The sequence below is a fragment of the Kwoniella mangroviensis genome (assembly GCF_000507465.2).
Source record: "Kwoniella mangroviensis CBS 8507 chromosome 1 map unlocalized Ctg01, whole genome shotgun sequence".
Taxonomy (NCBI): Eukaryota; Fungi; Basidiomycota; class Tremellomycetes; order Tremellales; family Cryptococcaceae; genus Kwoniella; species Kwoniella mangrovensis.
The window spans coordinates 8,898,836-8,922,334 of record NW_027062533.1 but is presented as its reverse complement, the minus strand read 5'-3'; the positions used below and the strand labels follow the sequence as shown (position 1 = coordinate 8,922,334).

At 44.4% G+C, this 23,499-nt stretch overlaps 10 protein-coding genes across 10 annotated transcripts; 5 read left to right on the top strand and 5 right to left on the bottom strand.

Moving 5' to 3' along the window:
- Positions 1–101: 101 nt before the first annotated feature.
- Positions 102–1,250, bottom strand: I203_103375 (uncharacterized protein; the record flags this gene model as incomplete). The annotated part of the gene is made up of 3 exons (XM_019149352.1): positions 102–315; positions 387–845; positions 913–1,250. The coding sequence occupies 3 exons, from the start codon at positions 1,248–1,250 to the stop codon at positions 102–104; spliced, it is 1,011 nt and encodes a 336-aa protein (XP_019001377.1).
- Positions 1,251–1,669: 419 nt separating this feature from the next.
- I203_103374 (uncharacterized protein) lies at positions 1,670–3,121 on the top strand (the record flags this gene model as incomplete). Its single annotated transcript, XM_065517304.1, has 7 exons — positions 1,670–1,738; positions 1,802–1,858; positions 1,927–2,036; positions 2,092–2,410; positions 2,528–2,776; positions 2,866–3,014; positions 3,085–3,121. The coding sequence occupies 7 exons, from the start codon at positions 1,670–1,672 to the stop codon at positions 3,119–3,121; spliced, it is 990 nt and encodes a 329-aa protein (XP_065374122.1).
- Positions 3,122–4,068: 947 nt separating this feature from the next.
- I203_103373 (uncharacterized protein) lies at positions 4,069–4,731 on the top strand (the record flags this gene model as incomplete). Its single annotated transcript, XM_019149350.1, has 1 exon — positions 4,069–4,731. The coding sequence occupies one exon, from the start codon at positions 4,069–4,071 to the stop codon at positions 4,729–4,731; it is 663 nt and encodes a 220-aa protein (XP_019001375.1).
- Positions 4,732–5,112: 381 nt separating this feature from the next.
- On the bottom strand, positions 5,113–9,263 carry I203_103372 (uncharacterized protein; the record flags this gene model as incomplete). The annotated part of the gene is made up of 15 exons (XM_065517303.1): positions 5,113–5,438; positions 5,525–5,624; positions 5,785–5,997; positions 6,077–6,196; positions 6,264–6,341; positions 6,409–6,519; positions 6,597–6,831; positions 6,897–7,024; positions 7,101–7,193; positions 7,252–7,355; positions 7,413–8,094; positions 8,186–8,442; positions 8,514–8,655; positions 8,714–8,804; positions 8,863–9,263. The coding sequence occupies 15 exons, from the start codon at positions 9,261–9,263 to the stop codon at positions 5,113–5,115; spliced, it is 3,081 nt and encodes a 1,026-aa protein (XP_065374121.1).
- A 1,449-nt stretch (positions 9,264–10,712) lies between these two features.
- On the top strand, positions 10,713–11,385 carry I203_103371 (uncharacterized protein; the record flags this gene model as incomplete). The annotated part of the gene is made up of 2 exons (XM_019149348.1): positions 10,713–10,865; positions 10,936–11,385. 2 exons carry the CDS (start codon positions 10,713–10,715, stop codon positions 11,383–11,385), a joined length of 603 nt encoding a protein of 200 aa, XP_019001373.1.
- A 1,145-nt stretch (positions 11,386–12,530) lies between these two features.
- I203_103370 (uncharacterized protein) lies at positions 12,531–13,811 on the top strand (the record flags this gene model as incomplete). Its single annotated transcript, XM_019149347.1, has 3 exons — positions 12,531–12,586; positions 12,667–13,339; positions 13,434–13,811. 3 exons carry the CDS (start codon positions 12,531–12,533, stop codon positions 13,809–13,811), a joined length of 1,107 nt encoding a protein of 368 aa, XP_019001372.1.
- An 828-nt stretch (positions 13,812–14,639) lies between these two features.
- On the bottom strand, positions 14,640–15,437 carry I203_103369 (uncharacterized protein; the record flags this gene model as incomplete). Its single annotated transcript, XM_065517302.1, has 3 exons — positions 14,640–14,750; positions 14,834–15,178; positions 15,255–15,437. The coding sequence occupies 3 exons, from the start codon at positions 15,435–15,437 to the stop codon at positions 14,640–14,642; spliced, it is 639 nt and encodes a 212-aa protein (XP_065374120.1).
- Positions 15,438–15,458: 21 nt separating this feature from the next.
- I203_103368 (uncharacterized protein) lies at positions 15,459–16,322 on the bottom strand (the record flags this gene model as incomplete). Its single annotated transcript, XM_019149345.1, has 2 exons — positions 15,459–15,879; positions 15,985–16,322. The coding sequence occupies 2 exons, from the start codon at positions 16,320–16,322 to the stop codon at positions 15,459–15,461; spliced, it is 759 nt and encodes a 252-aa protein (XP_019001370.1).
- Positions 16,323–17,499: 1,177 nt separating this feature from the next.
- On the top strand, positions 17,500–20,989 carry I203_103367 (uncharacterized protein; the record flags this gene model as incomplete). Its single annotated transcript, XM_065517301.1, has 13 exons — positions 17,500–17,910; positions 17,979–18,042; positions 18,101–18,286; positions 18,358–18,386; positions 18,441–18,500; positions 18,555–18,717; positions 18,812–19,339; positions 19,402–20,006; positions 20,066–20,127; positions 20,191–20,438; positions 20,511–20,581; positions 20,658–20,756; positions 20,882–20,989. 13 exons carry the CDS (start codon positions 17,500–17,502, stop codon positions 20,987–20,989), a joined length of 2,634 nt encoding a protein of 877 aa, XP_065374119.1.
- Positions 20,990–21,778: 789 nt separating this feature from the next.
- I203_103366 (uncharacterized protein) lies at positions 21,779–23,488 on the bottom strand (the record flags this gene model as incomplete). The annotated part of the gene is made up of 3 exons (XM_019149343.1): positions 21,779–22,363; positions 22,432–23,134; positions 23,208–23,488. 3 exons carry the CDS (start codon positions 23,486–23,488, stop codon positions 21,779–21,781), a joined length of 1,569 nt encoding a protein of 522 aa, XP_019001368.1.
- Positions 23,489–23,499: the final 11 nt, after the last annotated feature.

The window sequence follows — 23,499 nt, the reverse complement described above, 5'->3', positions numbered from 1 at the left end:
TGGTGGAGACAATTGAGAGACGAATTCTTCCTATAAGAAAGAGACATTCGGATAGATCAGAGGTTGTCAATAAAGGATGAATGGATCCCACAAACAGAAGCTCACGAGAGTATATATTTTGGACCACCTCCTTCCGCAGAACCAATGTAGTCCATGAGGTAAATTTCTTCTAGATCTGCCGAATCCTCATTACCGTCAATCGCATCGAGGATCGTTCTTGATGTGATGAGAAATCTGAAGCCCATCTCGTGACTAGCCTCCCTACTTTGGGCAACCGATAGAGATTCTAACTTCGGAAATAGCGCTCGAAATACGCTTTGATGAGTTCCATCCACGATTGCTGACTATGTGAGGGTGCTTAATCAAAATAGCGACGCCCGACTGACGCATATCGAAGACATAGATTTCTAAGAGGTAAGTGATCTTGTCGATAATTTTGAAACCACTGATCAAATGGTTCTCGGAATGTTTGTACTATGCTCCTTGTCACATCTCCCGCTTGAGCATCTTCTGGAAATTCCTGATCCTGTAAATGACATCTAAGATGTCGTAAATGTGGTGATCGAAGTTCAATGTGGAGTAGAAGATCATTCGCACAATCTGCGCATGATATACCGATGGATAATGAGACCATATTGGGAAATAACCCTTCGTATTTTGACAATATACCTGAAATTGATTTCTTATCTTCCACCTTCTCTTCCTGATGATGACATTTCGCAACCCGATCGACCACTAATTCTTTCAAGTTGGGAAGTGAGTGTGATATCGCATTCATCTCATCGTACACTGAAGAGGCATACTTTTGATCTGGCAGGTATCCATAAAGCAATATACATACTCGACTATGTATCACGCATATTCAGTCAACACCAGTCTAGTCAATCATGGTGAGACAGGTAAATCACTTACGATATAGCATCTTTATCAAGCATCTCATATCCTCTGATCCCTCTTGGTTTGCCATTTCTGGGAACTGTGCTTTTCAATTCTCTAATGATCACATGTAGATTCCTCAATTTACAAACATCTCTAATTCTCCTGCAGGCCGTTCGAAAATTCCTAAGATCCCTAGATCTGTCGGAACCAATCTCATTTTTAGTATTCTCCCAAAGAGGTCGGTAAGAAGTTATGGCTAGACTACTATCACCATTGAGATGGTAGCCTATCAGTGCAATTATCTCGTCATTCAAATCAAGGAGTCGGAAATAGTTCCTTGAGGAAGAGGAAGAGGATGAGATGCCGTACATGAACGAATAAATAAATCTCGTGAAGCCTTCCCACCGGTAGTTTTGCGAGCGGTCTGTTTGGTACGGGCCACTGTTAGTTCATTTCAAAGATATGCAGCGTAAGACTTGGAGCTATATACCCATCCTTTTCATACAGTGTGTCCGTGTAACGCCCCTAGAGATGTTGACGAGCGGGTGGAAGTCACTCTCGGTGAGTACTGTAGCGAGTAGTGAGTGTTCGACAACGGAGATGTCCGTTTCATAAGTGGAAGGATCAGATAAATCAAGTATATATGTGGACATCTCAGAACCGATCAGATGGAAAAAACCTCCACAAAGCATGTCCGAAAGATGTTGAAAAAAGTGGAACACGACTAACAGTTGATCAACAGCGTACAAGGCATCGAGATCAGATAAAGATTTACGAGGGTTCCGAGAAGATGTCGGCCGTTCATGGGAATCTCTCCCATGCTATGAGAGACAACTACAATGAGCATGGGGTGGATGAAGTTCGTCAATTCCTTCCTTAGCTGTAATCGCTATATAATTTTTCCGCTGATCGGCAATTGCAGTACTATAGAAAAGTAGCAGCGACATACAGGAACCCTTTCTACCCAGGCATCAAGAAGGTACGTCCTCACACATTCAAGGTGGTTGATCGTTCATCTCACTGGGCTGACCTGATAGGCTTCGACAGGTGATATGGACATTTATGAATCGGTGGTGGGAAGCGGAAGGGAGGTCAATGTATGGCTCTCAAGCTACAGACGACAGTACATTACGGGTACTAGATATGGCTGCTGGGAGGTAAGTAGAAACCCCTTATCTGAAGCTAATGTCATGCTTATCCATCAAGTTTCAGTGGTGAAGCTACTCTGTGCCTCCTTGAGTGGGCACAATCAACTCGAGATTTCACCTCCAGCTCTTCCGCTCAGTCACCTGTATCTCTCCCCCCTACATCTCAATTCAGTCAAGCGGTTCCACCAGATCCTCTTGCGGCTCTACGAGCTATGCGATCACCTGTGGGCAGCGGCTCAAGTAGACCAGCATTCATACCTTCCAACGCACGTCGTCCAGCTCAGGGTCAATCCTCAAATAGGAAAGGGAAACAGGTGTTTGGCGGAATGGATCCACCAGAATTGCCTGCGGATTTTGGCATAGGTATAGAAGCTACAGATCCTGTGAGTGTCGGTGGTTGTCTTTCAAACGACTTACAGCTTTCATACGTGATATCGATATGACATTATCTTCACGTTGTTCAACCAAACAATTTCGTGCTGACGGAGACAATGGAACAGTTCACATCCCCAGCATATACAGAGCGCACATCCCGCTCTTGTCACTCGCTATCCTTCACAGACTTGGCTAATGGTCTACTACCCGATGACACACCTCAGCCGAAGGATGGCGGACCAATATGGGATATGATAATATGTTCATTCGCCTTACATCTCGTCACCTCACCTTCGGAGTTGTTCGCCTTGCTATATGAGCTAAGTGGAAAAGCAAAGTGGTTGGTAATTATCGCACCGCATAAAAAGCCCGAAGTAAGGATCTCTTGCCATCACTATGGAAGAGTCGGACAGGAGATATTGCTAGATGAGAAAGATGCTGATGTAAAATATCTGAATCCAAGATCAAGGAGACTTGGGGATGGTCAAGGTACGATATAGCTTCATGGTCAGCGGCCGGAGAAGCAAAGCTATATGGCGGGAGTGGGAAAGGTTCAATCGCAAATGCAGACGACGATGAGGAAGAGACTGAGCTGGAGATTGTACGGGATAAGTGAGTCGTTTCGGTTTGGCGAACTCGAGAAAACCTCAGATCGTACTGATATCTTTCTTCTTCTTCATAGGGTTAAGTTGAGGTTATATAGGAGTAACGCGTTTTGATCGCATATTGAGCTCACAATTGCATGGATTATAGGTTCACCTCAGAATGACTTGGGTCAGGGAGATCTTGCAATGCCAGCTAAGATAATGTATCATGATAGACCACCAAGCTCTGATGAAGGTCGTTGGTGATCAACAATGCGCATCGGTTGAGCGGATACTGAGAATAGATTATTGAATATGCTAGAATAGCTGATGGCTTGAATATAGCTTGTTCTCACCCTACCGATCTGCTCAACCCATGACACCATCCTCACCGTCGGTATTGTAGACATGATCTAATCAGATCCTTGTGGGGATGCTTGTCGACACCTGCAGTATGGTATTTATCTCTCTTGAATTACAAACGCCTTGCCAAGATTACGGGTTTGTATGTCTTCAGGAACGTAATGATCCTAATCGCGAATCAGGCACGGGCGCAGAACCGGCTTGCATCAAAGCTTAATTCAATTACGTTTTTGTGTTTTTGCCTTGAGTGAACGCGTACAAAAGTGCAGAATCACCCTTCAACTGCTCTGACGCCTCTGTTACAGTGACGGTACCTGCACTTTGGTGCACCCAGTCTGTAGTTCAGTGTAGTGAGACAACGCGTTGGTGAAGCTTCTGAAAAGTCTTGAGATCATATCTTTTCTTCGTTGACAGAATCCTTCAGATCTCTTATTCAATCATCTCTTTCTGGATTGTATCGATTAGTAATCTGTTTGATCGACTGTCTCACCCCTATATACGCTGGTCGTGTTTCGAATTCTCACTACTTCATCACGAGTACTTCATCGCTGGACGACAAATCGATTTACTTAGCTACGAACCATATCTAAAGATCGTTGAACGACTTCTGCTGTAACGCAAGCTGCCTTCTCTTCAATTTTAATATCACCACGTTACAAAGTTAAACATAACAAACCGATTGCAACTCAACAAATCGAACTTGATCTGAAGTAGACACAATGACAACGACACCCACTCTCCCTAAATTGATAATCACACCTTCCACACCCTTACCACCCAATACATCATATTTCGATTTCCCCCCTTCTCCGCTTCCTTCACCTTCCTCCCAGACTTTTACTGCGAATGACGAGATCCAATCACGTAGAAGATCTCAATCATTCGATAATGATAAAGTCAACGAGTATACCGAAAAACGACCTGCTCCTATACGATCATATTCCTTACCTACCGATTCATACCTCTCTTTACCATCTCTCACCCGTCCAAAATCAGGTAAACGACCGCTCCGATCACCCTTGATATCCATCCTGTTCCTCGCATTTGCCTTTTTATTGGTCTTATCAACTGCTATGTGCACATCGTCATCTGCCGGCAAGTTGCTGGACATACAGAGAGAAGCTGGAAAGAAAATTAATGATTTATTAAGATTAAAGGGGTGTAAAGAGCACAACGAGGGTAGCCAGGTTACAGTGACTGGCTTGGCAGAATTGGAATCGGATCAAGGAGGAGCAGGCGGAGCAGGCGGAGTGAAAAGTCTATTTGACTTTTTATGGCATAGGGAAGAAGAATATCAACATTATGCCAATTCACTCATTACGGCTGGTCCAGCAATTAGTTTGGATGGTAGTGCGATTTGGGATTTCGATTCGCAATTTTAGATTCCAAGATTCTACAGGTTAGATGGGTAAAAATTGTTTTGGTATAAATGTAATTGTTATGAAGGACATTGGATAAACGGACAAGAACAGAAGTTTGGTTGATATACAACTCTTGGGTACTAGATGAGAGCACTTGAGCTTGATGGACGATGATACCTTGTGGATGAATTTAGGTCTTATATCATGAGTTTTCATGGAGCTAACTATGAATACTGGATGCATATAAAACATGCGTTGTACAGATATCATTTGCGCCTTTGTACATATGAGATGATGGTTATCCACTCTAATCCTATTTGTACAAACGATAGAGTGATAGCATTTGACCCTATCAATTATCTGCTCCGGAAAGTCTATATCCTCTAATCGGATCATCACAATCTAACCAATCTTACTTGCCCGCCTTCCGCCACCTTTCTCACATACAGGACATTTCCCCACTCTAACCCTGACAGCAGCTGCATATCCCAACTTCCCACCTATAGCCCTCGATTTCCAATTTTGTCCTTTTGCACCACTACCACCATTAGCCAACAGATAAGTTACGTTTATATTTTCTTGTCTTTGAGGCAACTCGACGTCTTCTGGTAATGCGCAATGAGCGTGAACCAGGTGTTGGCATAGGTATAGTAAGACTAAAGTTTGAGAGGGATATTTGGTTGAGGGCAGGAATAGAGGTGAATGACAGATGGTACAGGTTGATGTGGCTAAGAATGTTAATCCATTAGCTCTAATTCGTTCTGTGGGCAGATGATTTGCAGAAGATATCGGAGTGACGGCAGATAAGACTCACGAGAACATCTTGTACTTCCTACTTGAGCAGCTTGCAACTCCAAGGCTAGATTGCTACAGTCACCATTGAGTATGTGTTGACATCCTTCGAGGAGTGACACCTGTTTCAATGCGAAAAAATACGATCAGCTCAACCTGATATAGCCATGCTCTCCTGAAAATATCCCTATTGAAGACTGAGAGTCTGCCATCTTTAGGTAAAGACCACCTCAAGCTGGATTACAATACCAAACCCCACGAAAGACAGATCAAGATACTCGCCTGGAGATTCATCCCCATCAATACCCTGACCACGCCCTCTTTCAATCCCGGAATTTCCAGTCCATCCTTGATTCTACTGATCAGCCTGATAGGATTGATCTCAGCTCCAACATGTTCCAGTAAAGCTCTGATGAATGAGGGTCGAGTCTCCGAATACGTCAAGAGGTCTTCCCAGAGATCTTCGTCAGATTGCTCCTTGGCAAAATCGATTGCCTATACTCGCAATAACGAAATTAGTATGTTTGATCATGCATACAGCAGCAGAATCTTGCTTCGGTCAATTGTGACTTACTCTTTGCACATCACCTAGCCTCTCTATGATCAACATCAATGCTTTCTTATTGTTACCCATTCTACCGAGTAAGAAAACCATCTCCGTGACCAGATCACGTTCTTTACAGATCTCATACGCCTAAGATACAGTTCGAGATGACTTGTCAATTGCGATATCCTCGCGTCAAAGTCATATCGCAGCTCACCTTTTCTAGATCATAGAAGTTACTAGCTCGAAGGAAAGGCATCAGCCTGTCAAGATCGTATGCCGCATAGAGCTCGACCTGGATGGTGCAATACATGTCAACACTCGCACAGTCCGACGGATGGTTTATTTTGGGTAGTACTGACCATTCTATCGCTATAAGGTAGACAGAATTGAGGATCTTTATCAAACAGCGCGTCTAGATACATGTATAGGTATTTTGGCTTTTCTTCCAACTGATGTACAACTCTATCAATCTATTTTGCCCAAGAGAAGGGGTGTCAGCTATTTCAGGTCTTTCCTCTGGGTAAAGAAAAAGGGCTGGTACGCTTACAGGTATGGAATGAGTATGATCAACCAGGAGCTCAATCGCCGCGCCGTGTTTACTCTTATCTCCTTTCACTTCTTCTTTATTCACTTCTCGTTCTTGGTCGAACTGGACCAATAATAAAGCTTGGTCTTGTACGGCGGTAAACAGATTATGCTCTCTTATAAGATCGAACACGTGAGGTCTTCGTAGACGAAGGAAGTATGGCAAGGCTTTGGCCGGTTGTCGGTTGATCAGGTGTCTACAGCAAGATGTCAGTACATGTTTTTCCCACGATTCAAGCGAAACCAATGGGAAGAGACTTACAACTCGGCCAAACATTCCAGGAGGACTGGGTCATCTTTAGTGGCTTCCAATTCTCCTTGTACAGCTCCCATGACAGTGTTCATATCATATATATCTGTCGGCCAGGAAGTTATGGTTTTCAGTAAAGCCTGAAGTGTGAGACAGATGAAACTGGTCAGCTGTCACTAGCATTTATATCGTGAGAGAGTAGAATCCAATACGTGCCGTTCTGTCGTTCACCAACAAATGTCCAAATACCATCTCATAGACTGGTTTGCCTAGCTGGGGATCCTTGGTAGGTATATATGGGATGATGGTCTGTAAGACTCAAATCAGCCTGACAAAACGCAGATATAACTGATCGAGCTGAACTTACAGGTAATTGATGATGCTGAACAAAAGTGTATATCCATTTTTCCCAAGCTTCAGAATCCTGTCCTAACACTTTCGGTGCAAGTGAAGCAGTTTGTTCGAAATGACCTATTGTGATAATATCATAAGCTTTATATATCTGAAGCGGTACGTAAATACTCTTACCTTGTGCTAAGAGATGGTTCATATACTTTAGTCCTATAGCTTTTACATCCAGAGCATTCCCATGTTTCTTCCTCAACTCCTCCGCCGATTCTAAAGCTTCCGAGTATCTTTCTCTTTCCACCAACCAATCGATATGATCGATCTCATCTCTTGGTCTTACCACGATAATATCCGAGGGTGAGATCACGAAGAAAACATGTTCATTCTCCCTTTGCGATTTGATCAACGAATAATCGTTACATCCATACATATGGTAGTTTGTCAAGCTCAAGGCATCCGCATTCACTTCTTCGCCTCTATCGATCAATCGAAGTTCAGGTCGGTTGGCAGCTTTACGTCGCTGTTCCATTGGGTTATCCGTAGCTTCGTTCTCGTATGTATCCGGAGCGATATATGCTAATACCACGTAAGAAGAATTGAACTGAGCTAATCCGGATATCATACAATCCACTTGATATATCGAGGTCATTTCCACAGTCAATGCTGGAAGACCAGTACTAGTCTGAGATTTTGCTCGATTCCGTATTCGAACGATCTTGATGTGGTCTGCCCAGCCGATGATAAGTGTATGATCATCTTTCCACTGCAAAGTACATTTGAACAATTCTGCTCGGGGTGCATGTGCTCCTCGGTCGATATACCCTATCCGCTGAGAAGTGGTGGTATCGTATATCTTGACTCCCTATGGACGATCAGGCCAAAGTCGGCTTAGCCCTGCTCTGCTTTCATATTTCTTTGCAGTCATTTTATCAGTTGTTGATTTAACAGCTTACCAGATCATTAGCCCAAGCTATTAAATTTCCTCTCCACTCTATCGCCCAGATAGGTCCTTCTCCAGAATGTATTATCTGCTCTTTATACCCTAACCATCCTTTCTCCTGCATGATAAGGTTTCCGGCCATTCCACCACATACAAAAGCACGAGTGGTTTTCTTTGCGAACCCTGGCTCTAAAGCTATAGCTCTCATCGGACGTTTGTAGTCGAAAGCGTATGATTCTGTTGATGTGAGGGAATGTATGACAACTCGGCCTGTAGAATGACGAAAGTCAGCAAGGAGCACATCAGAAAGGTGATAAAATTCATTTGATAAGCAAACTCACCTTCCACGCTCGATGTAGCTACAAAGTCATTGTCCTCATCCATCTTTAAACAAGTCACACTGGCTGCGTGAGGTCTAAAAGAATTGACTTTGGCTCCTTCGTACGTCAACACATGCACCATGCCATTATGCGTTCCGAGCGCCTGAGGCAGATTGATATCAGCCGAGGTCGATGTTATTCGAAGAGAAAGTTTAGCTTACTATTACTCTGGGAGATACCGCTATGGTCGAAGCTGTATCTTTCGCTAAGATTTCCGGAATACGACCTTTCAACCGACTATACTTGAGCGCTCTATGATCATCACAGGATTAGCTGAATGAGCTCGGGTAAGGGGAAGGAAGTAGCTTACGGTTCCTCTTCTTCTTCGTCATCGTCCTCTGCTTCCTCCGTATCTTCGTCTTGGTCATCCTCTTCTTCGGTTGCAATAGTGTCATCTTCATAATCATTACCATCTTGACCACTGGCCGGATCTTTCTCATTTTGTATCTGATGTACGCGATCTTCCGCGACGGTCACCTTTTCATCATCCTCATCACTACCATCAGACTCATCCTCTTCTTCCACATCATTATGTGAGTCCTGATCATCCACTACAGCTCTCTCCTTGCCTTTTATTGACGACAGTGTTGAAGCTCGTGATCTAAGGGAGGAAGCGGTGGATGGCCCAGCTTCGGGCTGGTCATCCGCTGGTAGTGGTACGTCCATCGGCTGAGGCGATGACTTACTCGTGGAAGGAGGTCGAGAGGGCATCATATTGTCAAGTTGATGGCTATGATAGAGAGGAGTAAACAGGCAGAGGTTGTTAACCTTGCATAAGTTGTGGTTGTGAGCGTTGACGTCGTGTGGGGACTCCTGAACGAATGGACCCTGAAACACTATCAGGACGGTGGCAGCAGTACTGGTCCAGAGTCTTACCAGTCCATTCGTATGTGCCTTCAGAGCTTGACTATGACTATTCATGGCCTTTTATGCTTGAGATCCATAGGTGCATGCTTACAGGCGTTTTGAGTCATGGCAAAGGGTGTACTCAATGATCATGCTGTAAGTTCCATACCATGCGACCCACTTTCCCGCGATGTGCTGTGTAGTTCATGCGTTGGTTGATATTTGTGTGTGTGTGTGTGTGTCCAGTGTGTTTGGTCGACCCCAGGATGGTTTTCGTGCGACACACTCATCTTCTTCATTCCTCTTTTCCTTTTGCTCTTAGATATGGTCACCTCAGTGGTCACATCCTATCAGACTATACAGAATCCCACTCATTAGGTCCCCTTTCGTACACCATGCCCGATGGCCCTCTGGGTCTCCCTGATGAGGTGCTCGTCCGAATCGCTCATTTCACCCATCAAGATACTTATCTCCCACTTCCTTCTTTGAATCCTTACTTCGAGAACTTCAGCTCAGAAATCCATGCGAGGAATAATTTGGACTTTCTGCACTTCCGTCAGACCTGTAGAAGAACCTTTTCTGCCATCCCACTCCGAGGCCTACATTTGGGGATTTCTACGTGGAGGAGTCTTGAGCGGTATTCTTCCAAGCCGTCTCATTTCAAGCGTGGAATCAGGTAAATGACCTTTGTCGCTCCTTTGCCTAATTGACTGTTTGAACTGTGTTGTTATTTACTGAATCAATTGCTGCTTTTTGTCATTGTCTAAGACGACTTGCGGTATGCATCAATACTTGGGAATTTTCTGAACAGGGGAGTAAGGAGAAGTGAGATGCTCAGACCATGTGGAAGACTTTCACCACCTTCGTCTCCCAGCTTACATCATTAGAAGAACTGAGTATAGAGGATTTGCCTTTCTGCTTCCATGGAGCTGGTCGGAATGATATCAAGCACCTGACACCGCCTTCTTTGGACATCCTTCCTCGAGTCCAGTCTATGGCTTTCCAGCTCAGGTGTATATGCTGCTCAGGATACGCTCCGAAGCTTCTGATTCCGGCATGCCCAAATATCTCCCATCTCAAGCTGTGCTGGTCCGAAAGCTCTTCAACAAAACTCAGTACAATCCTGGACACATGGTCTGCTCGTCATCAACGTAGAATCTTTCCCATTGTCACGCTTTTCCTCAAAGGATCAGGTGAAGAAGATCCTATTCAAGTTCTTGACGAGCTGGCTCATGCCTGCCCCCGCATATGTGATCTTCGATTTTGTTCCGGGTTCAGCAAAGGATCCTCAAGTATAACACCCAGGTTCACACTATGTCTTCCACCATACCAGCATATGACGAACACACGGGTTCCATCAAACTGGTCCAAGATTTTCAAGTCATTAACGACCTGACCGATCCAGGTGGATCGATAGAGGAGGCCCTAAATCGTTCAGCATCCAGTTCTACTACTCCACCTAAATCAGTAAGTCGTCTTCCGCTTTTTTTTTCTCTTCCAGAAATCATGCATGACTGACTGCTGACTATATCAATAGCACCCTTTACTCGACAAATTTTCTAAATTCACCCAATTAAACATGATAGATTGCTTTCTGGAAGTCACGTTGGACACTTCGCCCGTTGAACAAAACTTCCCTTGCATGGTTTTAACCAAGACACGATACCTGGCAAGTCGCCAGGTTCACGGTACGATTGAAGAGAATCGATTAGCTCGTCCAGTTCGACTCCGTGCAGCTGTAAGAGAAGCGGCTCTGGCATTAGCACATTGGATCCCAACTCTTCAATCTGGTTGTTTCTGGGCATGGGAGCGAGTGGGCGAACAGGATGAGCATTACTATCGCAGATGGTCCTGGTTCATAGATCAAGCAGAGGACGGATCATCCCACGTTCGACTTGATCCGTTCACCGAACGATTCCCAGCGGAGTTCTTGGCCAACACGGACGGTACCAGGCTAGAGCATTACGAACCGCACACGGAAGGCTGATCACAATCCTGTGGTTAACTGATGAGTGTGTGTCATTCCTCTGCACATACAGTATACCCGTTGACGATCCAGTTTTGGCTTCCAGCAGCGACTAAAGATGACAATCATGGTATTGTACTGTTTTGACAATCGATGAACTTGTTCGTTTGTAGACAACATCCGTAGATCAACAACATCTTATGATTTTGTACGTCTGTTTCATTATGGTCATTTGTAGATATTCTGTTCATTGTGGTGGTCTAATATATATGTCCCATGCGATGATCCTTGGTCGTGCAGATAGCGGATATGTTTTGAGTTCTCGTCGTGTCTTTGAAGTGTCATACCAAAAGGGAAGTCGTCTCAAAACCACTCGCTGGGAGCGCCGTGACTAAAAGGATCATTAATCGAGCTTCATGTGTATCTGTTGAGCTGGGAATGGTCTGCAGATTGAGTCCGAGCTGTTCGAAGCAGCCGGGTTCAAGAATACGGATTCAAGAATACGGAAGGTGAAGTATATTCGACAGAGAATGTCAAAGATGATGATCATAATGATGATTCAGATGACGATTGGGACCTCTAAGATCTTGCCTCGGCCTCGCTTGTATGACACGGATGATCTTTTTGGTTAACATGCTGTCATTTCGTGACGGGATCCTTAGATACATAGCAAGACAGTGCATTTTTCATCGAGTAGTTTTATCCATATCTGATATTGCATGTTCGGTGATCGCCGATCTTGCGTTCCTGAGTACCAGTACTCGTATCGGTGGAGGTGGTCAGGTTGACATTCCTCTTGCCTCTTTCCTCTTTCCTCTTTCCTCTTTTCTCTTCTGATCATTTTCTTCTCCCCCTCCCACCTAGAAGCGTCCAGCTACTTTAGTCCACTGGCGCTCGGGTTCTACCTGCCGGACTGATTAGGCCTCGCTTACTTGCAGAATGCCTCCTCATCTCTTAGACCTGACTGACGAAGTACTACAACGTATCGCCTACTTCACTAATCGTGACTCAATCCTTCCTACCCAAGCTACGGACCACATTGGCAGAACTTTCGAGGAGATGTCAGAAGTAGCTCTGCAAAAGATCTCTTAGCATTCAGATCAACCTGCAAGAGAATACGCGATGTTTGTGGATTGGAGAACATTCATGTGTACATCAAAGACCGGATGAAATGTAAATATTGGTTGAACGAAAGTTCCCTTGAGGTGGAAAAGGCAGTCAGGTCAGTGATGCACGTTGTCTCTCTCTCATGCTCAGTAATCATCCTTATGTGCTAAACTTATGCTCTGCTTACAATGATAGTCGATTAAGATACCACCCTCAACGTCCAGGCTCAGATAAAACCTCAGCTTGGACTGCGTTCTCTACACTTCTTCACAACTTGTCTTCCTTGAAAGAATTACTCATGGATGAGAGTTTCTCATGTAGTCATGATTACTACGACTATAACTTATCTCAACTGAAAAAAGCTCCGAGACTACCTCGATATCCCATATTGACCAATCTGAAATCGCTCTCAATCTCAATCGATTGTCCTGCCTGTTCGATCATTATTCCTCATATGATACTTCCAGCGGCCAAACAACTCGAACATCTCAAAGTTAGACTAGTAGCTCCTGGAGAATATACCAGTGATACGGTCGAGTATAGCCCCTCCGAGAGCTTTAAGAAGATCATTGATACCTGGTGTAAAGATGACGAAAGTGGCAGTAGACGAAATCAATTGAAGACTTTATATCTGAAATATCCTCCGTTGCGCAGTGATAGGATTAAATCTGGTTGGACTGGTACCATCAAGGAAGCGTTGAATTCTTTGCCTCATTTGGAAGATTTCAGGACAACGCAGTACTATAAGAATGAAGACATGCTCGCTGCTGGTATAACCGTGAAAGGTCGTAAGAACCGAAAAGGTGAATGGAATTTCAAAGTCAAAAAGCAAGTAGTAGAAGCTGGTCAAGATGGATATCAATCTTTTGTGAATTTTATCTTGATCTTCAACCTTCATTTGATTTGTCAGAAGCTAATATAATATTTCTATGACTGATTTCGTTTCGCATCCCGTTCTGTAGGAAGACGTCATGAAGGAGATTTGTCCTGAATCCAGTCACACCCATCTGAAATATTTCGATCCAATTATCCTCATCGAGCTAGACTACAGAAGACTTATGAACAAGGAAGCCACCCTCACGCAGACACGTCGATCGTGGCTGAAAGGACGACCCGATAATGATCCAATTGCCATCAAAGAAGATAAAGCCGAACAGAAAGAGTACGAAGTCAACTTTCAACATGCTGCCGCTGCTATTGCGACAACTTTGTTAAAGTATTCCCCTACATTGGAAGGTGGGGCATTATGGGAAAGAGGATCAGAGACCAATGAACTTGATTGGTTACAATGGAATTGGACTAGATCAGGAGATGAAATTGTCATAGAGAATAGTCCATGAATTTTACTTCCTGAATTTGTAGGTTCGAGAGAAGGTGAAAGAACACCTAAATCACCTAGTGGCGAGGATTATCCTTGCTCTGATTCGGATAGTGGTACTAATTCTGGAAGTGAAGATGACGATGATAACTAGATTAAAAAATTGCGTTGAGACATGATGATATGTGAAAATCGTAAACCTCACGAGATGCTTTGAAGTGTGAATTATTTTTATATTATGTTGTATACATTCCATGCATATCAAATACTTTAATTACCTGATACTACGATTTCATACATATTACCTGACCTTGTCCGACGGAGCATGCGTACATCGACATTTCCCTTCTCTTGGCATTGTTAAACATCGTATCATTCTGGTTCCCAGAGTGAGGAAGACAAGAAAGCGAGGATAGTATGAAGCTCCAGAGAGCGAGATAAATGTTCACAATTGTAAAACACATTGACAGCCAAATACAATAGCGGATGAAGGGGACTTGTATGACTAAATGAGAGGTGTAGAGTGGTGAATAGATCGAGTCAAGGTCACTTGGAATCCTCTATCCGTTGACAGGGTAGCAGAAGGAACAGTTTTGAGAAGGTCATGGATCCTACTTGGATTCAAGCACCCATGCGCGAAGCGTCCCAGCGAGCTTTCGGCCAAACGGACCCAGAGCAAAAGTGATGAGGTGTTGATGACTGGAGATGATGTGTTTGACGCGGTGCTCGAAGTAGGATTTGCCGCCTTTGATTTTTGTTTCTTTGATTGAATTTGATTCGCTTTTCCTTACGGAGCCCTTCTGATAGGTTTTGCAATCCCACCATTCCATTCTCGAATTTCCTCTTAGTTTCATTTTCCTACACTTCTCTCATCCAGCGGCTCTTCCACATCGGGAGGAATCGATCCTTCATCTGACCAAATCAGATCATGATACATCAGTTCCGGGCCTTCGATCAGGACCTGTATACCATCCGGAGTTTGTTCAGCTTGGTTCATGTCTTCACCGTCGCCGCCTGATTGAGTCGAGGCCCATCGGTAATCACAGCGGTCCATCTAAGATAATCTCTCGTAGGTGAATCAGGTCGTTTGTTCCTATCTTGCCACCAATAAACCTTTTTCAGACTTGTCCAATTGGCCTTCATGATTTTTGTAGCCTCTATCATTGCTTCCTTCAATACCCTCTCGTACTCTTCCGGACCAACGATTCGAATTTGTTCGAGCACTTCCGGAGGCACTTGTTGCAATGCGTATGGGAACATCGGCTCTGAGTTCCGTTTAGGAGGTTTACCATTAATGGTCCGAGTAAAGTATTGAACGGGATTCAGGACCAGTCCAGGATCATATTCTTCCATGTTATTAAATTGAGACCATTCTTCGGCGAACAGACTCTGATCAATGCAACAGGTCAGATCTTCTGTTCTCCTCAAGTAGATGAGATAATAAGATACATACAAGATCACTGACCAGAAGTCCACTCAAATTTAAATCCAAACCCTTCTCTTTCCCAACGCTAAAATGCCATTGATCATTATCATCCTGGACGGCTTCGACCAGACCTTTCTGTTTGAGCGTATAGGGCGATTCGATAGCATGCGACGAATAAATCAATTTTTTGAATTTTGGAGAACCGCTTGTTAATTCTATCATGGGTATTTCACCAAATGTGTCTTAATCCCAATATTTCAAATATAAAGTTTCCAAATTTTCAGTATCATTGTTGATCATGAAATCGTAAGGTTCGAAATCGTCTTCTGTATTAATTTGAGATACACTATCTTGAGAAGTACATTTCAAATGTTTGAGATTGGGCATACAAGTCGATAGACGAGTTAGATGCTCGGCACAACACCGACATTTCACTTCGTTACCAAATGAAATGATACTGTTCAAAGGTGATTGGTCCGAATTTGGCAGTTCGAATAAAGGGGTATGACCATGTTTCCCATGATAGCAGAATGGAGTGGAGGTGAAGAATAGTTCAACAAGATTGGGCATTTTGAGTAAGAGGGAGATGAAAATATCCCAATATCTGATTGAGACTGTGGCTACATCGTCGGTAGGGTCTAGAGTAAAATTAAGGCGAAGTCGACTGGACGAAAACCAACAGGCGCATGGGATGTCAGCGAGACACTTGAAAAGTAGATCACTAGATTCGAAAAAGTCAAGAGCACTCATTTCGCAGGGCTAAACTCACCTAACATTGTTCAGTTTTTCCTTGGGAGCATTAAACCACTTTTCTAACCCTTCTTTACTCTTGATCTCAATCTCAAAATCCTTGTCGATGGGCTTCAATAGACAAGATACCTTATGACACGATTCCCTGAAGGATATATAATCTCCATAATTTGCGCGTCGGTCGAAAGGGTGTCTATAGTTCTCAAAATGAGGCTGTAAGGATGGAAGGGGTAGCTTGGTAGTTGGTAATAGGTATTTTCCCACTTCGATCAAGAGTTCGTCTGGTATGAGATGGAGGTATGGACGTGGTTTGGCGAAATGAACAGACTTGAGGGGTCTGGAGCTTGAATCAGACATATCAAACAAGTTCTTGGGGCAGTATGAAATAGGAACGTTGTTGTTTACAAGCAGTGGAAAGGTATTAACGATATTCTACGGCAACAAGAAGATCGGAATGTTGAATTTATGTGAGGACGAAAAGGATAAAAGAAGAAAGAAATTCGCAAAGACGCCTGGTATTTATACCTTGATCTTTCTTGCTTTGTGATTTATGTTGTTCGTTAAAAATTCATCGCTCTAGAAACTCAACCTATGAGAAATGATGCCCGTAGATTGTACTTTTTGGCAAGTGAATATCAAGACCAGAAAGAGCATGTAGAGGGAACAATAGAGATAACATCGCATATTCAGGGTAAAATAACCTTTTTTCATTATATCCTATCACAGCATCAGACCAGAGCAAGGAGAAGTTGGTACGCACTCCGACAATCTGAGAATCTAAGAACGAGCTCTCAGAACGCTCTGAGACCAGCTCTTAGAACAGTTGTCGGGTAAAATTGCGGCAGGCCATGTTCAACAGGAAGCTTGACGGGATCATCGCTCTGAGAACACTCTGAGATGTATCTTAGAACTTCCCTGAACTCCTCTCAGAGCAGATGATGTGAGTATCCAAGTGTCGTCCATCTCGAGGCCCACGGCTGTAAGCCCATTGTCTGGGTCAACCGCACCGATTGGGAATCACGAGTGAGCACTCAAGATCGAGGATTAATCAGCAATCGGATTGGCAGCACGCAGCAGTGACATGCAAGCTGGTGTACGGTCAGGGTTGAAGTTGAACGATGCACCGACAAACACCCGAGCCAGGTTGGCATTTCCCTATACATACATACCCACGAACCCAATCAGACTGTTTGTCTCTCGGCTCACTACTCCTGCAGAAGAGTAGTATTATTCTGACTCCGCATCTCATACCAATTCCTCCCATTCACTTGCATTACGGCAGTCCGGTCCGTCGCGAGTGTATGTATTCACGATTCGTTCATTCACTGTGCTCTCTTGATACGATACGATACGCGTCCATTCCATGAATCACCACGTGGACACAAACTCAAAGTCAACTGAACCCATTCACCACCATCGTCCGATACAACCTTGATGATCCTCCATTTAAATGTTGCCGCCCGCTCTTTCTCTTCTCATCGTATAGCTCGTCACTCCTGTAAGACGACAGAGGAGGTAGCTGTACTATAGCAGGATGACGGCCACTCCTCCTAGCAAGATATCCCTGCCCCCTCGACCAACCGCGACCGATCTCCTGGGCGATTCGGCCCTATCCACCGAAACGCCCTCTCCGACCGTTCAGCGCAATCTCAACAACCTCAATCTCAACTCCCCAAATGGCTCACCGCCATTCCAAGCTAGATCGGGCGGTACACTCCCTCTTGCAGCCTCCAAAAGTCATAGGAGATCAGTGAGGAACAGTTTCGCAAGTTATGGCAGAGGTGGGAGAAGGATGAGCAGAGGTACCACAGGTGGTGGAGTAGATATAGGATCGCCTTTAGTGGATGATGAGGATCTCCAACCAAAATTACCTACGTTAGTACCTGGAATCAGACCTGCTTATTCTACTCCGCTACCTGTATTACCCATGATTGTCATGTGTATCGTGAGTTTCCCTTTGCTCGGCGCACACAAACTGGATGTAACTGACAATAATCGTCTTCATCTGCTTAGGCGATGTTATCTGAATTGCTCTCTGCAAACTTGTGCACCCCCTTTCTGCTCAAGATGGTCGAAGGTAAGCGTATTCAGACGTTTTCTCCTTCGAGCAACATATCGCTAATGACACCTGTCAGGCTTCTTCATTTCATCCGGGAGAGAGAAAAACAGTGAAACAGAGGCAGCCGTCGGATTATGGACTGGTAATCTCGTCTCGGTCTTTTTCATCACGCAATTTTTTACCTCTCTTCTATGGAGTAGTATAGCAGACAGACATGGACGAAGAGCTGTCTTGGTAGCTAGTTTACTGGGAAGTGCAATTGGTGAGTAGCTACCAAAGTTGTATACCGAAGAGGCCAGCTGACATGTGTGATTGTCTGACTTGGATATTTAGCTTTAACCATCTTTGGTACTTCTGAATCTGTATGTCATCATCTCTGCGCACCATGATCCCTTAATTGATATGCTCTCCGATAGCTGCCCGAGGCTATATGTGTGAGACTGATTCAAGGTATCTTTGGTGGTGCTGTTGGTGTAGTGAGTGTTGACAGTGTTAATAGTCCTGTGTAAATAGCTAAATCTACTTCTCAGTTCCGAGGATCCATTCGAGATCTGACAGATGATACCAATGCTTCTCGAGCATATGCTGTGTTAGGATTCTCATGGGGTTTTGGAGGTGTGATCGGCCCAATCATTGGTGGTGTCTTTGAAAGTCCTGTGGACAATTTCCCTGGAACATTCTTGAGCAAGATCGGTGAGCGTCCACTCTATCGTGCTCTTTGAAGCATTCCATGTTCGTCTTTCAGCTGCTGTGAACCAGTTAGCTGATGATCCTTTTGACCTCTCAGGTCTATTCCAGGGCTTCCCTTACGTCCTTCCTACTCTTATCGCTAGTGTCATTCTCGTTGCTGGCGCGATCCTCGCTTGTTTCCTTTCTTGGGATGGTGGTGTGAGAGGTGGATCTCGTATCACTCTCACCGTAGAAAAGGATGAACCTCTGGCCGGAGCATCACCTGCTGTCGAACGTACCGTTTCCCCTGCTCCATCCAGCAGAACAGCCATCCGAGTTCCATCTTTCAGTATCAAGCGAAACGCGGCGTTATCTCCTGGTGAAACCGAGGCTGCTTCTCATGGTGCTGGGTATCCCGCTCTTTCCACCACCCCTCACGCCAGAAGAGACAGCAGAGCAAGCTTGGGTACGGCTTATGGATACGGTGGTATTCGATCTAAACATCCCACTTTGGCTGCTAGAGCTGCTTTGGAAGCTGCTAGACGGGCTTCAGCAGCTATACCAAGACTTGAAGATGAGGAAGAAGATGAAGAAGAAGGTGCTCATGCTCGAGGTGCTTTGGGCTTAGCTCAGAAACTCCTTTTAGGTGAGCTGTTACATCTACTTTGTACATACGTTACTTGGGCAGAGCTTACTCATCACAACCAGCCAACGAGGAAAATACCTTCAACATCAACGATTTATGGGTCTCCGCCGCTGTCGCTCAAGATACCGCTGTCTTTGAGGATGAAGATGAGACTGAAGGAGAATTGACAGAAGAAGAACAAGCTATTGATGAAGAGAATGAAACTCCTCAACCTTCACCTGGACTCACACCTGGTTCAACTATTGATGATCCAAGAGGAAGTCCAGGACATAGAAAACCTAGTGTTAGACCCAATAGGATCGTATCAGGAGCTTCATCCATATACAAACCTCTCGGTGGACACAGATTATCGGTATCTCACGGTGGTCGAAGGTTCAGTACCTCTTCGGGACACATGCCTGCTATCTTCTCGAACACCGGTGTACGAACTCCCCCTGCTGTAGCTGCTGCCTATGAAGGTGAATCACCCTCAGTAGAAACTGGCGGAGACCCATTCTTCCCTGCTCCAGCCGATAGAAGACCCGGTCAAGCCGCTGGTGGATTAAGTGTGATCGCTGAGGGTCAGACGAGTACTGCGATTGTGCCTACTAGTCCGGGAGGTACTCAGCAGGTATCGGAGAAACAACCGAGCTCTTTCGCTTTGTTGCCATTCCTGATGATCATGCAGGTGAGGTGAAAAATCGAGTTCCGCCACGCAGCGTGCTAGCTGACACAATAATTTCACAGTACGGCCTCGTTGCGTTACATGGTACGATTCATGATCAAGTGTTCCTGTCTTTCCTCGTCACGCAAGTATCATTCATTCATATGGAACCTGCGCCAACTTACTGATATTTTATCATCTATTACAGACCATATCGATCCGGCGGTCTAGGTCTCAACCCGGCCCACTTCTCGTTCCTCGTAGCGATTATGTGCTGCTGTCAACTAGTCTACCAATTCTACCTTTATCCGAGATTAGGTCCACCTTTAGGGAAATTCAATCATCTTCAAATGTTCAGGATCGGAAGTGCCTTGTACCTCCCTGCGTACTTTGCTCTGCCTGTCTTGCATAAGATAGCTTCGCCTGATTCCGAGGGTGGATCCATGCTTATGATAGGTGAGTTCACATCTACCTTCTATTTCGCGATCCTAGCAGAGAGTAAGCTGATTTTCCAATTCTCTATGATAGGCTTGACTTTAATCACTGCTATAAGATACTGTGCTAGTACTTTCGCTTACACCTCTGTCATGGTACTCATCGTGAGTGCGATTGTCCAGCTACCCAGAATACATATTGGCCTCATGTCGATTGCTGATGTTTATATGTGATCAACAGAACGCAATGTCGCCACCTCACGTTGTTGGATTAGCTAATGGTTTGGCTCAAAGTACTGTGTCCGCTTCTAGGTTCTTTGGACCTATCATCGGTGGTGCTGTAAGTGTCTTTTCGGAACATGAACATTTCAGCCCCTCCCTGCTATTCCCCATCCTACTATTAGATTCATTTTCAAGATCATCTTTTCGGGATCCGATAACTGATGGTGGTGAATTATCCGTCAGGTCTGGAGTGCATCCATCAATGGTAATCCGACAGGATACGCATACGGGTTCTATTTCTGTACGATCGCTTGTTTCATCCAATTATGCTTATCGTTCTTAATCCGATGATTACATGAAGAGGTCACAATGAACTCGGAAGGAGAAGTACACTACGATGCGCAGACGTTGCTGTGGAACTGGACCATGGTCGCTATGTGGTGGAGGATTAGAAGTCGAAGATGTGACAATATACCATGTATCGATTGGCCTGAATTGAAGACATTGACATGCCTGTACTTAATCGTTTAATTAGAGTAGTAGGGGTTTTAGAGAGTTTCCAGTCAGTGCTTATGCTTCTGCTGATGCGATAGAATAAAGATTTGTTTAGATCGATATCAAACTATACTATACTATATTATATCTACGTGCGACGAGTATGAAAAAACGGTCTCATGTAGCGATATGTTGAGTCTAATCGATAATGCTATGACAATTGATCATTTGCTTGTACTTGTACGGTATACTGTAATGGGTGTCAGGCCCGTTCCCAACGCAGCTGATTTGGATCCACTGTATATGTGGGTTTACGACAGCTATCAATTGGCCTGTGTTGTTTGAGCAGACATCCATCCATTTGGACTTGGAATCGTGAATATTACCAAAACACCGTTCTGGGCCGGCAAGCTTGGTATGACGGACTGGGAAAAAGTAGGTTGGTGAAGATGCCATCTCGTATTGAAAGATTCTGATTGACGTTCGAGGATGTGACATACATACATGTACATAAAGAACACAAGTTCATGTTACTATACTTATAAACATTTGATGTACTTCAAAATGTTCATATATCGTCTATCAACTTCAAGACCTATCGTCAATCGACTCTGCATTGCGCAGACTACGGAAAGCAGCTTTGGATCAAATGTTCAAATGAGGTCCGAATAGCATCAAGTCCTCATCGTCGAAGCCCATCGTCATTTGTATTGCCAGATCAACCTCGGCTTCTCCTTCGTCCCTTTCAGAGTCATTGTCATCGTCGTCCATGGGCATTGGTATGCCACTTGGAGTATGCGAGATCCTGGGAAATCTGTTAGGTTCACGAGGCTTACCAGAGATAAAGTCGCTTGACATCATCTCCGGAAACTGGTCAACTTCAACTTGAGATGCCCCATTGACGATCACCTTCTTCCACTTCCAAAGATACCAATCTTTCTTTGAGATTTCTGTACCCTTCTCCCAAAAATATCCCTCTTCCAAAGATGGTACTGTGTCAACCATGGTCTGAGCCGCGGCTTCGAAGACATCTCTACAGGTGTTCTCGTATGATTTGACCTCCTCCAAAGTTGGTCTGTGGGTTGTTGATCGGCTGGCTAAGTACGACGAGCGCGTGTGTCCGGTGGACGCGATGGGAACTGTAGGTCGTTTGAGCGGAAGATTGAGTACGAAGATTGGATCAAATATCTTAATCTTCGGTGGCATCGACAAAGCTACAAGTGTTTCTTCCTACCAACAAAATTTCATATGTCAGCTACCCCAATAGACCTGCGTCACGATATTATCAAAACACTCACCAACGAGCAACATCGAGATTCGTCGCCTTCATCTGTTGTCGCATCGCATTCAAATGTCCATATATCGTGGATAAATTCTGCTTTGACACTAATCCCACTTTTTAGATTTCCCGTGATACCGTTGAATTCAGCAACCCTGAACTCTTCAAGGCTTGGTATCGCCTCTGAGGCTCTTTTAAAGGTCGATCTATATCGATCACGAGTTCGTTCATCAGGTCTAGGCCAATACCTCATATACAAAGTCTTCAGACCAATGGTATCCTTCTGATTCTTTTTGCACCACATTGTCACCATATCCCGTATAACCTCTGAAGGATCTGGACTCTCATCCCATGGGTCAGCATCAGTGAATTGACCAAGAGGTAATGGTTTGGGTAGACCATAAACGGCGAGTTTGAGATGTTGAATATTCGGTGCAGCAGGGACTAGTATTTTTGGAATTTGTTCAGCGCATGATGGACAAGCTACTTCGACAGATAATGAGGTGAGTTTGGGTAAGAAGGGGAATAAAGGTAATTTGAGCATTCCAGGTAATTGATCTGGACTGGTAGTGTAGCCGTGTAAGTGATAACATGATATATTTGGATTATTCCCGATGATCAATTCTTCCAAGTCTTCGAATCGATGTAAGAACATTATGAGAGCTGAAAAAGTACTGATTAGATCGGAACCTGTAAGGAATGGAGCACATATTTCAAGTCGTCTATCACATCCTGTAGATCAGCTATCTTTCTGAAAATGACATCGGCTTATACGACCACTTTGGTTTCACTGACCTGACCCCTTGTTCTACCTCCCTAGGTGCTTCACTCATCCATTTAGCTGTCTTTGTTCCCTGAGTAGCCTTGACATGTAATCCGTCCAATCCACTGAGACTATGGATTCTCTTACAGGTACTTCTGAACGACAGCAGGTCTCGACTGACTCTTGAGTTGATTTCAGACTTGAAGTGTTGGTAATGCGGTCCATAAGATGGTATGGGAATGTAAGTGTCTTTATTGGTATATCGACTGATGGCTCTTATGGTCTCGTCTTCTAGGTCTAGTAAAGAAGGCATAATGCGTACTG